The 15062-nt window shown below is 49.5% G+C and overlaps 1 protein-coding gene across 1 annotated transcript in view; it reads left to right on the top strand.

The window, feature by feature from the left end:
• The first annotated feature begins 11216 nt into the window (after positions 1-11216).
• The window catches only part of RAI14 (retinoic acid induced 14), a 76664-nt gene continuing 72818 nt past the window's right edge, over positions 11217-15062 (top strand). Inside the window, exons 1-2 of the mRNA XM_045285262.1 lie at positions 11217-11317; positions 11477-11607. Of these exons, the coding sequence (XP_045141197.1) occupies positions 11264-11317; positions 11477-11607 (185 nt within the window). The 5' untranslated portion in view covers positions 11217-11263. The remainder of the gene's footprint in view (positions 11318-11476; positions 11608-15062) is intronic.

Below are 15062 nucleotides of genomic sequence, written 5' to 3'. Positions count from 1 at the left end.
CCTGTCAGAGAACTCGGTAAGGTTTTCAATGGCTCACTGCAGAAATGGATGGCCATGCATTTTTTCCGATGTACCTGTGGGTGGACTCGAATCTACAGCCTTTCAGTTAGCAACCAACCACATTTGTTATTTATACCGCCCAGGGACTTCATACTACCCAGGGAACTTTGATATATTCAAAAACAAAAACAAAAAGCAACCCACTGCCCTTGAGTCCATGTTGATGCATAGAGACACCCTTTGGGACACAGTAGGCTGCTCCATGGGGTTTCCAAGACTGTAAGTCTTCACAGGAATAGATGACCTCATTTTCTCCCTGCAAAGTGGCTGCTGGGTTTCGAACCTGTGACCTTTCAGCTTGCCTACTGTGTTGTCAGGGTTCCTTTTGTATACTGTAAGTACTAAATAAGTGAGTGGTTGAACCCACTTGAATTAGATCCAAGGAGCTTTCTCTGTAAAGGAGGCCCTGATGGCGTAGTGAGCAAAAAATTGAGCTGCTAACTTAATTGCTTGGATTAGTGGTTCAAACCCAACAATGACTCTGTGGAAGAAAGATGAGGCTGTCTGTTCCTGTAAAGATTTACAGTCTTAAAAAAAAAAAAAGAAAGAAAGAAAGAAAAAAGATGAGCAGTCTTTAAAACCCAAAGGGGCTATTCTGCTCCTCCCTATCGAGTCACTATGAGTCAGATTTGATTCAAAGGCAGTGAGGTTGGTTTATTTGGGGTTCAGCTTTCTCACTTGGTTTAGGGATAAGGGTGACCTCACGCCCCCATGATCTCTGCCCCCATGACCTCTGTCCCCATGAGACAGGGCTTTAACCTCATGTGACCTGGGTTGTAAATAACATGAGTCACAATAGTTAAAGGGAGGCATTTGGGAGGATAATGGAGACTTTATGTACAAACAGGGATGCTTCAAAATATTTGTGGAAAAATGCAATGCCGAGAAAACAAGATTTTTCCACAAGCTTTTTGAAGCCCCCTTGTACGTCGACTTTGGCAAAGGAGAAGAGGCTAATCCGTAGTGGCTCTCCTAAACCCAAAAATAAAAACTCACCGAGTTGATGTCGACTCATAGTGGCCCTACAGGACAGGGTAGAACTGCCCCCTTCTGAGACTGTAGCTCTTTACGGCAGTCAAGTACCCCCTCTTTCTCCCTCCGAGCAACCGGCGGGTCCAAACTGCAGCTAGCAGTCCAGCATGTCACCACGACCCTTCCAGCGCTCCTCTAGCCAGAAGGAAAGTGAGCAGCTCTAAACGAAGCCGCTACCATGTGTCAGGTGGTGAGCAAAAGGCCTGTGGTGCAGTGGGGAACAAGACAATGCTGGCCATTGGCTCTGTCCCAGAACCCCCAGATAGATGAGAGGTTGACAGACCTTTAAAGACACCTTAAAAAAAACATTAAATGATAGCTGTGGTCAATGATATCGAAGACAAAGGTCCAAGCACAGGTAGCTAGCTGGCCCAGGTGGCTGGGGAGGGCTTGGGAGAGTGAGTGGGACTAGCTTGGTGACATTGAAGGAGGGGTGAGCGCCAAAAGACCATCCTGTGTGCTGATGGAGGTGCTTAGATGGAGGGCCTGTGGATCAGGCCCATGACATCGTTTTCAGCACTTGTGTGACCTGTCGAAGAAGTCGGGTGCCATGTGCTAACGGGCGACAGTGGGACTGATGACTGCTTGTGCAACTGTTTCAGTGTAAGGAGCAAAAACCTCGTAACCGCATGCGTGGATACTCTGAGATAGCAATGGAGGGAAAGAGGAAAGCATGGTCTTCGGTGGACTTAGCAGGTGTTAGTGTGAAGGGGCTGTGAAGCTGGAGGGCTGGTTGAAACCAGAGAACTGTTGAATGAGTGTCCTGGTGTCTTCCTGACCCCTAACGAGAACAGTCATCTTCGGTCTTGGCTCAACCCGCTCCTCCGCTGTCCAGTTGCCTTTTTCCAGTACTGTCTCTTGTCTTCTCTCCATCGACCGAGTATTGCTTGTTGCGAAGGCCAGTGTGTGACTCAGGCAAGAAGCAACCCTTGACTGCCCAGCCCAGAATCATGCCACTTCCCTACTGGGCCCATTCTCTATTTCGCTATCACCCCTGTCACCCTGGTTTTAATCATTGGCCTAGTTCTCCTGACTACAGTTCACAACCCTGCCACTATCATAGATCATTCAGTAAAAACTGGGCTGCCCATTGAAAAGGCATGCATAAGTTCACTGTGACTCAGAATGGCCGCAAATTTGATTTTGAAGTGTTTGTTGAATGAATGTAAGCCAGCGATTGGGCCTCATTGATCTTGACAACTTCTACGCAATGCTATCGGTTACATTGAGCTCATATTCTGCAGGAGACCTGCTTAGATTTTCAGCCGATGCGCCTTAGGACAGCCACCACCCATCGGTCGTTGGAGTCTTGTGTTTGTTGCTCCTAGGCTTACTGTCCAGGTTTCAGTAGAAATGCCAGCGTAGGACAGAGTAGGAAGAAAGGCCTGGCAATTTGCTTCCCCCAAATCAGCCGATGAAACCCTGTGGTTCAAGACAGTCTGGTGCCCCCGGCCACCCATGGGGAAGGCACAGGACCGAGCAGGGTTTGGTTCTGTTGTGCCTGGGCCTGTCAGGAGTCGGTTGACTCAGGGCTGATTGATCCCTAAGGAGTGCTGGCTGGGACAGTCACTGGCGTACTCTATCCCCTGGGCCTGGAGCTTGCCTGTTTGCTGTTCTCTGTCCCCAAACAGTGAGGTGTGTGACATGTATGTATTATTACTTTGGTGGGGGGTGAAGGGGCGGATTGGGGAAGAATCACGGATCTGGAACTTTCCCAGCCCAAACACTGCAAACACGCCTGGTCTCTGAGCAGGAGGGAGACATGTGGCTTTTCCAAGGATAATCTCTCCAGTAGACTCTGCCAGATGGCTGCTCAGACGGATGAGCAGGCCGCGCGCCACTCTTATTTGGGATGGTTTGCAATTTCAAGGCAGTCAAAGCAGCTCTTTCTTACCCTGGGTTGACGGAGGACACAGCTCACAGTTGCCCACTAACCAGGTGTCGAGGGCCTCTGCGTTTCCCTGGGACTTGACGTTGCCCAGCAGGGAAGCTAAACCTGGCAGAGAAGGTGATGATGCCATGTCTGGCCAGCGGCAGACGCGGGCTGCTGCCAAAGCCCCAGCCTTCATCCCACGGTTGACATGGAGTCGACCCCCTGGGTAGGGCAGCCCAGGCGTCCAGGGAAAGCTGTCTTCAGTCAGAGGGTGTCATTTGGAAATGGTTTGATGAATAGTAAACTTCCAGGCCAGCCATTGAAAAATCTCATTTGTGATATATTAGCAGGAATGTTTCGGAGCCCACATGGAGCTCGGGCTGCCTCTCTCTCCGGCCGCCCTTCATAGCTGACGCATTACACATGTCTGTGGAACGTAACATATGGCTTCCTGAACTTGTAAGTGGGGCCCAGGGTGCTCAGTGGAAACGTCTGTGTAAACGGTCTCCTGGAAAAGTGAGACGTCTGCGATAAAATAGTTAATTTTGTGTCTGCAAATGTTTCTCTAGGGCCCCTTAAAATAGGATTTTCTTTCTTCTTCTTCTTTTTTTTCAAAGTAGAAAATGTACAGACGTAAATGCTCACGAAGGCCGTGTCTGCCGTGCAAGGATAATGGCCTGTCAGGGCTACATCGTAACTATTCAGATTCACCAGCCAGTCATCCAAAGGGAACAGTGCATCGCACTGAAGTCAAGAAACCATGGTCACCACCGGTTATTGTCGTTGGTTGTGTTTTCCATTGAGTGATGGGTGCCAGACCCTGTAGGACATTCCATCTAAGTCGTGGGATTATCGCAAGTAGGTAGAGTTTCCCTTGTTTGGCAGGTAAGGAAATGGAGACCCAGAAACATTGGCTGCCCGCTCACGGCCACCGAAGGAGGAGGCGGTGGCGCTGTTGTTTCTGCTCAGAAGTACTGCACTCTGAAGCGTGCCTTCTGCTTTTCTTCTCAGCTCCCTGCCACCAGTCAATTCTGACTCATGGCCACCCTCTGATAGACCAGAACTGCCCTTGTGGATTGGGCAAAACTCAATCTTCACAGGAGTAGAAAGCCTCCTCTTCTCCTGCTTGTCCTACTCTGAGTTCTTAATTCGGGCCTGTCGCTGGGGTCTCGGTCGCGTGGAACCTTGGCTCTTTAAGGAGATTTTCATGTCATCATTGTAAGGTTCACGAGGGCTGATGAGGCCCTTCAAAGATGATGACCTTTAGCATTGGATCATCTTCACCGTAAGAAATGAGTGAACTTCAAATAAGAATGCAAATGGGCTAAAGAGGCTATTTAGAGCAGAAAGACACCTTAAAGCCCATCTCAGGCCAGATTTCTTATTTTAAAGGGTGTGGTCTGAAGACATTCTGTGATTAAGTCTGGGTCACGCAGCTAATTGGTAGCAGATAGGCACTAAAGAGGACCTGATCCTCTGGTCTGGAATTGTCTATGCCTCTCCACCGTACCACCACCACCGTAATTTGGGGGTCACCCGAGGTAGGTGAACGAGTGTGAGCACCGAATAGCCTGGAAGCCCTTGGTCGCCAATAATCCATGTTGTCAGCCCAAAGTTTCCTTCTTCACAGGCTGAGAGCAGCTGACTGGGAGAAGGGACAGCCCCCCGCCCCCCAGGGCGGCTTGACTTCAGGGTCTGTCTCTCTGGGAGTCCTGTGTCAGCCCTCCCCTCATGGGTGAGAGGATGCCTTAGATGTTTGCACGCACTGTCGAATCCTAGTCACTTAGACAAGAATGTACCGTCATTCTGACAAATTGGAAAAATGTGAATCACAAGCGAGGGTTTGGTGAGGCCAGGCCTGACTTCAGACTCTTCTACCCACCAAATAAAACCCAAAGCAAGTTTCACTGCTGTCAAGTCTGACTCCTAGTGATGCCCGATAGGGCAGAGAAGAGCCGTTCCCCTCGGGTTTCTTTACGGAAGCAAATGTCCACATTTTTCTCCTGGTTGGTGAATTTGAACTGCCGACCTTTCAATAGCCCGACACTTAACGTAGATCACCACAAAATCTCCTTCTCGGGTGTGTGTGTAGGCGGGGGTGGGAGTGTGTGTGTGTGCACGACTAAATAAAACACCTCACTGCCATCAAGTGGCCCCATTGGGCAGAGTAGAACTGCCCCTGTGGGTTTCTGAGACGGTAACTCTTTATGGAAGCAGACAGTCCCATCGTTCTCCCAGAGAGTGGCTAGTAGATTTAAACCAGCAACCTTGTGTCCAGCAGCTCAAGGTGTGACCCCCCCTACACCACCGAATTGCCTTACAAATCACTGAGTAGGAATCCTAAACTCCCATTGGGCTTGGCCCCGTGGCCCTGAGATTTGAAAGTGAATCAGCCTATCAGCTCAGGACCAGCGGATGCCATTCACACCCAGGCTGGAGAACAAGCAGCAGGCGATGGATGCTTTATGTCTCCCAGGCTCCATCTTCTTCCATCCCAGCTTCGGTCAGAAGGGGTGGTAGCGTGGAGACTGTGGATGGCCACATCCCCTCGAGGTGGAGCTGGCCAAGGAGCAGCCTCCTCTCGTCTTACTGGATAGAAGCACCTGTTTGTAAGCAACTCCCCCTGGGGGAGGCTGGCTGACTGTCATGTGAGGAACACATGGGGAGGGGAGAAACCACGAGGGTAGAGCTCAGTGGGAGAAGGGAGCTGGGTGAGACCACGGAGCCCTGACCGTTGTCCTTGAGAAGTGAGTCTGAGGTTAAAGGCAGCTATCCTACTTCCCCAATGTATTGCCTCCTCGTTCTGGAGATGAGGGGTCCAAACTCGGTATGGGCAGGGCCATACTCTCTCGAAGGCTCTAAAGCAGTGGTTCTCAACCTTCCTCATGCCGCGACCCTTTCATACAGTTCCTCATGTTGTGGTGAGACCCCCAACCATAAAATGATTTTCGTTGCCACTTCATAACTGTCATTTTGCTACTGTTGTGAATCGGACGACCCCTGTGAGAGGATCTTTCAACCCTCAAAGGGGTCGCGACCCACAGGTTGAAACCCGCTGCTCTGAAAGAAAGTTCTTTCTCCTCTGTTGCTGCTTGCGGCAGCCATGGGAGTTCCTTTAGGGACACAAGCAGCGGAAGGACAGCCAAGTGGCAAGAGTGTAAAGAATTCATCTTCTCTTTTACTAGGACACCACTCACGTTGGATTAGAACCCAGCCCGTTCCAATGTCAGTATTCTGTTAACTGATGTCATCTTCAAAGGCCCATTTGTTTCTCAGCAAGGTCCCATTCATTAGTACCAGGAATGAGACTTGAACATTTCTTTCTGGGGGTACACACTTTAATCCATAGCAAGTCTTAAGGAAAGCCTAATGCTTATTAATGGAGCCCTGGTAGTGTAATGCTTACGCATTGGGCTGCAATCTGCCTGGTCAGCAGTTCAAAACCACCAGCAGCTCCATGGGAGAAAGACGGGGCTTTCTAGTCTCATAAACAGTTACGGTTTCGGAAACCCAGATGGGGTGCCTCTGAGTCAGCATTGACTTGACGGCAGCGAGAATGCTCATTACGCTTTTGAGGGAGACAAAAGGCCTAGTTCTGCAAGGGCAGCACCCTTTCTTCCCTGATCGCCTACCACACGTACTTTCAAGGAAACGCTCTGGTTACCCTGCCTGAGCCCAAGACATTCCAGGGCTCCAGCCCCAACCGCGGACCAGCATCTCCAACAGTGGGGCCTGAGAGCCGATGACGTCGTGACACCCAGGTTGAGGACCCTGGTTGGATAGTTAAGACCTGGCTCCTGAGATGAGAGTGAGAGAAAATGTGTCCACCTCATTACCTCCGAGTAGATTCGACCTCAAATGACCTTTACAGGACAAGAAAGGAGCAGTGCCGATTTCATGTAGCACGGAAAATAAAAATCCGGACCACGATTTAGTCTTTCTTTGCAAAAAGTTGACCTAGAAGTGGAAAAAGAAGAAAAGAAACCAGTTTTGTGAAGACTAGATAGATAGGCGAGATAAGTGCCACCGTGGGTTTTGGAGTGGGCTCTAGCCACAGGATTGGTGGTTCAAATCCATCAGCCACTCTTCAAGAGAATGACGAGCCTTTCTACTCCCAGAAAGAGTTACCCACAGTTACCTACAGTTCTGCCCTGCCCGGAAAGTTTGCTCGGAGCCAGAATTGGCTTAATGGCAGTGTGTTTGCGTTTTCAGACGAGTTAGATCTCGAGGGGATGCAAATATTCTGGAATTAGGTCGTGGTGATAATTGTGCAACATAGTGCATCTATTACAAACAAACAGAATCATAGAATTCTATACTTTAAAATGGTGCGTCTCTTGTCATATGAATTATGGATCCATATAAAAGAGTAGAGAGAGAAAGATTTAGCTTAATCAAGAGGAAGAACCTTCTGGTAAAAGCAGCAGCTAACACTGAGCACTTAGCAGGTGCCATGGGGTAAGAAATCAAGGCTGTGGTTAATACCTTCGGGAAGCAGATAAAAGAGCTCAGATGCACTCACATGAAGCCCTAGGAGGAAGGCAGGATGCAGTATTTCATCCAGTCTAGACTCTGGGCTTCGGAGATGCGTCCCGAGTGGGCCCTGGGGATGCGATGGGGCCGATGGAGGTGGCCTGGAAAGGTTCACGTGTCTGCCTCACAGGTGTGGGCTCGAAAAGTCAGCCTTGTGGGAGGCGGCTGTAAAGGCCTAGCTGTCCTTCTACAGCGGCGACTTTTGTCTTTTCCTCCACTGCGATCTGTCTGAAATGCAGTTTACACCATCGCCCGGCACGTGCATACATACATATAACAAACACAGTCCATTTAATTCCCGTTGAACCTCGCTGGATATTAGGCATCGGCTCCACCCCTCCTCCTCCTCCCTCTCTCCCTTCTTCCCTCTGAGTATTAGCTGTAACTCAACCAAACTCACTGCCCCCAAGTTGATGCCGACTCATAGCGACCCTATAGGGCAGGGTAGAACCACCCTTGTGTGTTTCTGAGACCGACTGTTTACAGGAGTAGAAAGCCCCATCTTTTAGCCACAGGGCAGCTGGTTTTGCACTGCTGACCTTGCGGATCAAAGCCAACATGGGCAGGGCTCCTGATAACCCACAAAGGAGTTGATGAGACTGCTCTGAGGGGCCCAGGGCCCAATGGGGAGGCAGAGCTAAGCCTGTCTTCTGCCGGTAGCAGTAGTTAGAGGAAAGCGTTTCATGGGTAAAGGTAGGCGGTAACATCATTAATCAGATGGGAATCCCCGGAAGTCTGCAGTGATTCTGGAATAATCAATTACTTCGGAATATATGGCCATTTTTCAAACTACCTTTTCTGACTGGCCCTTCCTTTGGATAGTGGATTGAACAAGTGTTAGATACATATTCTTCATTTCATCGAAGTACCACTCAGCCAGAGAAGGGGTATGAGGATCATTTGCTTCTGGATTTTTCAAGAACAGTGGCATTTAGATGAAGCATCGGTTTTGTCTCCTCTCTGGATTGGCCACGGAATTTCTCATAGAGGCTAAAGTACGTGATAGACCATTATATGGCAGTGGTAGAGAGCGTCTCCCAGCGCAGGATCAGAAGAGGAAGGCATTGAGCTTTGGAAGCTGAGCTTCTCAGAGGGATCTGCAGTGGCTAGTTGTGCGTGTTGTTACCAGTTGTCACCGAGCTGCTTCCAGCTCCTGGTGACTCCACGTGCACTGGGCAGAAGTGCCCCTGGTGGTTTTTTAAGAAGCACCTCAGCAGGATTGCTTTGGGAGATCTCTTCTCTAGCTGAGTTTGAACTGGTAACCTTTGTCTGCGAGTTGAGGCTTAACTGTTCGGTCACACCATCGAGAGGACACCTAGTTGTACGTCCCAGAACTTATTACAGCTCTGAGCACTATCCGCCCTCTGGGCCAGAGAAGGCTGTGTACTTATCAGCGCCCTGCTCCTGCTGGCCAGTACTGTCCTCAGGAAGAGAGGAACCCTGCATGTACAGGCTCTGGAGTCTACAGCAGAGACCTCCAGCTTTTAGGGCCCTGTGAGAACTTTCAGGCAAACCTCTTTGCGCCCATTTTCCCAAGAGACCTGCTGAAGGGGGTGTGGGGGGTGCAGATGACTTCTTAAGTATATGGGTGTGTGAAGAGCCCTGCCCTCGTCACTTCATCCGGCTCTGAGAGAGGCTCACACAGGAGGGGAGCATTGTAGACCTCATGAATCAGGCCGCTGCCCTTGTCTTCCAGAGTGAGGGGATGGGGGAAGGCTCTTTCTTGCTAAATCCTTAGAACTGCCATTTGATAGAGAGCTGCCTGTACTTCATTGAAGGAAAGTCCTGCAGTGGGATTTGTCTCTGTCCCAGAGTTCCATGCTTCACAGTGCCAAGAGGACAATCCCTCTGTGCTCAGCTGCTTTCAGCCACGTCCTCCGAGATTGAGCCTCCTTTGGATCTTCCCAACCCAGTTGTCATTTGGTCCGTCTTAGTCAGGGAAGCATTTGCAGAGGCTGAAGCATTGTGTCGTTCAGGGGCCTGTAAGAGGGAGCCCTTCGTCTTTGATGTGCTTCGTTCCGTCAGCTTCATCCTTGTAAGCAGAGTTGAGGATGAAGTCTTTCCTGGATGATCTGTCTTGAGCTTTGGGGAGATTTCACGGTGGCCATCCCAGTCCAAGGTCTCAGGGGATTGAGGCTGAGCTGTGGGAGTCATAGCATCGACGTGTCAGTCTGAACGGAGTTCTGAACGTCAAATCCTTGCCCAGTTGAGAAAGGACCCAGGTGCCACAGGGGTGAAGCATTGGGCGGCTTAGTCAGAAGGTCGGCAGTTCAAACCCACCAGCTGCTCTGCAAGAGAAAGACATGGCATTCTGAGTCTGTATAAACGGACAGCCTGGAAATCTCACGGAGCCATTCTGCTCTGCCCTGCAGGGTTTCTGTGACCCGGGGAATCAACTCTAAGTCAATAGACTTGATTAATTTAGAGGCTAAATGGCTGGTTTTCTTCCCATGTCCTGAGTCCTAAGAAATAGGTCTGCCGGAGTCCTGAAACTCTCAAGAGCTGCAGGCTTCTTGGCTCCCCGGGCCCCTGGGCAGCTCTGCTGTGAACCTGGTTGGCCTGTGGGCGGTTCTCGGGGGCCTGGTCTCTAGTCTGTGGCTGGAAGGGGGACTAGGATTTCTGATGGAATGAAAGTGCATTCCTAAGACCCTGGAAACTTGTCATCTGGTAAACATCCCTCCATTTAGCCTTTAAATCTCTAGTGTCTCTATTGCCTGCCTCTCTGTCGTGGTCCGGGGCAAAGCTTTTAATGTGAAACACCTCTAGGCTCTTATCTTCAGGCAAGAGGAGAGTTGAGAGACTGGTCTGTGGGAAGCTTTGGGGAAGGAGGGAGAGAGACATTCCCCAGAGCTGAAGGGCCGAGGCCAGGGAGTAGTAGACATCATCTCAAGGGAGGGCTGTGAACTTTGGTGTGTCCCAGGATCTTTTCTCAAACCACCACCACCCCCCACCCCACCCCGCCCCGCAACCTACCCCATTAATCCTTTGTGCAGCTCAAACCATCAGAACTCAAAACTGACTGCCATCGGGTCAATTCCAGCTCATAGTGTAATGGGCTGTATACTGAGCTGTGAATCACAAGATCAGTGGTTTGAACCCACCAGCTGCTGTATGCGAGAAAGATGAGGCTGTCTATCTGCGCCTGTAAACATTTACAGTCTTGGAACCCCAAAGGAGGAGCTCTACTCTGCGCTCGAATGTCTGTGAGAAAAGCCCTAATGCCCTGATTTCATACTCTCATTCCTCAGCTCCTGAACCTTCGTGGCTCCCTTCTCCCCAGCTGCTCTTTTGGAAGCTTTGCGTTACTGTTGCTTTACCAGATCGTGGTGCTGGGTTGGGCTTGCGGTGCTGAAGGCTTGCGGGGCTGAAGGTGCTCAAAGCTGGTTGATGTTTAATAGCTTGTTCAGGAAGACTCCTTCTTCAGGGTACATGTTTGGAGTTCGTGTTGTAGAAGGATAACAACTTCAAAACCAGTACACGGCCCAAAAATCAGGGCTCAGGAAGCAGGCAGGAAAGAGTGGGCAACAAAGCAGCCAAAAGAGGAGTGTATGTAAGACCTCAACTCACCTCTAGCTGTTGGGCAGTTTCGGCAATGTAGAGTGAGCTGCGGACAAGGTCAAAGGCCAAAGTTCCGAGGAGTCAGTTGTCTGGTCAGGCTAAAAATAAGCTAATGTGTAAACTGGTCTCAGAGGCCTTTCTATCTACCCAACCTCTCTGAGCAGAAGTGACTGTATAGTGGCCCGCCACTGCTTCATTGAGCTGTGAATGTTTTCTTTGGGGAAGCCGGCCTTTTTGGGTGCTGCAATGATGAAGGGAAAGGTATCTGTAAAGTTGCCTGTTTTTAGGGGCAGGTTTTTATTTGGGCAAGGGGAGGGTTGGGAGCTGGGGGCGGGGTGGGGGGGTGGTGCTGAGGTTGTCCTGCAGGATGTCTGTGGCTGCCAGTGTTCATCGGCTCTGTGTCTCCTCTTTGCTCCGTAGGTCAATGAATGGAACAAGAATGATGACCGGCTGCTGCAGGCTGTGGAGAATGGAGACGCAGAGAAGGTGGCCTCGTTGCTCAGCAAGAAGGGGGCCAGTGCCACCAAGCAGGATAGCGAGGGCAAGACCGCGTAAGCTGCACAATGTGGTTTCTCAGTGTGTTAGCTCTGGGCTTTCCCCATCATCTCTGGAATCCTTAGTATGCATAGGATTTCACCAGTATTTGTGGGACCTTTGAGAAAGCACAGGTGGTCCCTGACCTATGATCTACTGGAGCTATAATGAACCATACTTAGAACTGTCTTTTTGTTGTTGTTGTACATCTTCTTATCAGTAGTATGTACTTAGTGTGCTATTATCTAACTCATAACAACCCCGTCTACAACAGAACAACCCCTGCCTGCTTCTGTGCCATCCTCATCGTCATTCCCGTGTTGAGCCCCTGTGGCAATCCAGCTCATTGGGGTCGTCCTCCTTTTAGCCGCCCCTCTGCTGTCCCGGCGTGATGCTTCTCCAGGCTCTGCTCCTTTCCGATAACGTGTCCAGAGTGTGTGAGATGAGGTCCTGCCCTCCTCACTTCTGAGGAGCATTCTGGCTTATTCTTGGTGTTCAGCCTGACTCTTTGCCTGTGACTATTCCTTTCTCTGTCCCCAGAATGACTTCCGTATCCTTGACCTTGGAGGGCTTGCCAACAGTATGTTGCACTGTTTTTGCTGTGGTGGTGGTGGTTTGGGGGAGGGTGGCGGTATCTGTCCTGTGTAGGGCTCTCTCGGCTTCCTGGGCAGTTGTTTTCTCATCTTGTATGCAGGTAGGACATTTTTCTTCCTGGAGTTCTTGTCTGTGGGGTTTTGGATTTCTTCCAGTTTGGAATCCCGAGGAGGCACAGGTTATTCCTCTTGATAATTGTCCCACGTAAGTCTTAACCATGTTTCAGACTCCTGAAGAAATGTTGTTGCTTTTTCTTCTTGTAGATTGGGGTTCAAGGATTCACGGTTGAGCTCGCAAATGCATTGTTCTGTTTTTGCTAGGTCTGTCAGGTCAGTCCCCACCCATGACGACCCTGTGCGCAAGACAGCAAACCACTGCCTAGTCTGACAGTTGTTCTTACCCGGGAGCCAGTTGGGTTGGCCACGATGTCAACCCATCTGGTCAAGAACCCTCTTGTTTGCTGCTCCTCAGCTTTTGAAAGCACAAGGTCCTTCTCCAGGGACTGGTCTGTCCTGACAACATGTCCAAAGTGCGTGAGACAAGTCTCGCCATCCTTGCCTCTAAGGCGCGTTCTTGCTGCACTTCTTCCAAGTCAGTTCGTTTGGCAGTCCTTTCCGTTATCTTTACCAGCACAGTAATTCCAATGCGGTGACTCTTCTTCGGTCTTCCTTATGCCGTGTCCAACTTTCACATGCACGTGAGGTGATGGAAAATATTACGTCCAGGCTCAGGCGCCCTTTAAGTCTTCGAAGTAACGTCCTTGCCGTTTCAACACCTTCTTATAATATTGCTTCTCTGATGATCTGCTCAGCATACAGATTGAACAAGTGTGGTGAGAGGACACAACCTTGAGCCACGCCTTTTCTGATTGTAAGCCATGCAGTGTCCCCTTGTTCTGTGTCCATAACTGCCTCGTGATCCCTGTACAAATTCTGAATGAACACAATGAAGTACTTTGAAATTCCCATTTTTCCCCAAGCTATCCATAGATTGTTAGGAACCACACAGTTGAATGCCTTTGCATAGTCAGTAGTATACAAGTAAGCATCTTTCTGGTATTCTCTACTTTGAGCCAAGATCCAGCTGATATCAGTAATGAGATCCCTTATTCCACATCTCCTGAATCCAGCCAGTACCTCTGGCAGCTCCCTGACAATGGACTGCTGCAATCATTGTTGGACGATCTTCGGCAAAATTGTACTTATATATGATATCAATGATATTCTATAATGTGAACATTCCGTTTGGTCACCTTACTTTGGAATGAGTACAAATACGGAGGATCACTTCCAGTCGGTTGGTCAAGTAGCTGTCTTCCAAATTTCCTGGCCTAGACCAGTGAGGGCTTCCAGGGCCTCATCAGCTTGTTGAAACATTTCATTTGACATTCCATCAATTCCTGGAGCCTTGTTTTTGGCTAATGCTTTCAGTGCAGCTTCGACTCCTTCCTTCAGTGCCTTTGGTTCTTGCTCATATGCTACCTCTTGACACCGGGACGGTTGACTAGTGCTTTTTGGTACAGCGACTCTGTGTGTTCTTTCCATCTTCTTTTGATGCTTCCTGCATCATTCAGAATTTACCCATAGAATCTTTCAAAGTATTGCAAATGGAGGCTCGAATTGTTTATTGGATTCTTAGATTATTGATGCCCAATAATTCTGGCAAGTCCTGCATTAGAAACACCCAGTGGTTTGGTTTTGTTGCTGTTGTTGCTTATAATACTGATTCCATGCTGAATGTAGTCAGTCCTGTGTTGAGCTGCTAACCACAAGGTCATCGGTTCAAAACCACCAGCCACTTCACAGGAGAAAGATGGTGCTTTCTATACCTGTAACGAGTTACAGTCTCGGAAACCCACATTGTGGGCAGTTCTGCCCTGCCCTCGCTTCGCTAAGAGTCAGAATTAAGTCCAAGGCAATGAGTTTAGTAGAGTTTCATTCCCTACGAAGCATTTGGCCTTGAGAGAGTCCAAGGAATCATTACTTTTAAAGTGCCGCGTGGAGCTCAGCTATAACAGAGGACTGACCCAGATGGATGAATAGCCCTACTCTCCCAGCCTTCCCTGCCCCTCGGTGCCACCGAGTCCATTCAGATTCGTGCTGGCCCGATATAGAAGGGGTGGGAAACCGTTTCGTCTTCCAAGGTCCAATTGGATGTGTATAGCATAATTCATGGGACATACAAATCTACCACCTCTCTCTCTCTCTCCATATATGTATATTTATACATATGTATAAAATTAGCCTGCTGTATTTAGTCAAACATTGAATTGTCCCTGTGAATGCTGGGGCTGCTTCTCGTTGGTGAAGCATGTCATGGTTGTGAGCTGGTATTGAGGAGTTCTCGACTGATACACCCTTGTTCTACAGCGTTTCCAAGACTACATTTGTATGGGAGCAGAGAGCCTTCTCTTTCCCCTGGAGAGTGTCAGGTATCGGACTGTCAGCTTTGTGTTCAGCAGCCTGATGCCTAACTCACAGTGCCACCAGAGCTCCTTAGGGACTACAGAGTGGAAGATAACAGGATCAAAGGCAGATGTCTCATCCAAGGGATAAGAAAAGTAGGGTGTCGTCCCACAGTCATCAGGAGATCCATGGTTGACCTTGTAGCAAATGATGCTGATGAAACCGTGTTCACACCACCAAGTGGATGCCATATGTCAGACACATCCCCTCGTGTTTGGGGAACCTCACGCTGGCTTCCTGGCATGGAGTTTGGTCTAGAAGCCAGGCTGGTTGTAATATAAAGGGAAGAAAGAGGTAAATTTCCCCCATCAGATCAGAAGCTGGCCATCTATGATGCTGGGTCACCCTCTGCCAAAACCTCCGGGCCTAGCCTTCTCCTCATCAGCTTCGGTTTGACTTTCTACTGTCTCTCA

Source organism: Echinops telfairi, unplaced genomic scaffold, assembly GCF_000313985.2.
Source record: "Echinops telfairi isolate 266 unplaced genomic scaffold, ASM31398v2 ScPeMD7_7469;HRSCAF=8507_1, whole genome shotgun sequence".
NCBI lineage: Eukaryota > Metazoa > Chordata > Mammalia > Afrosoricida > Tenrecidae > Echinops > Echinops telfairi.
The sequence above is the reverse complement of the archived record's forward strand: the minus strand, read 5'-3'. Positions and strand labels throughout refer to the sequence as shown.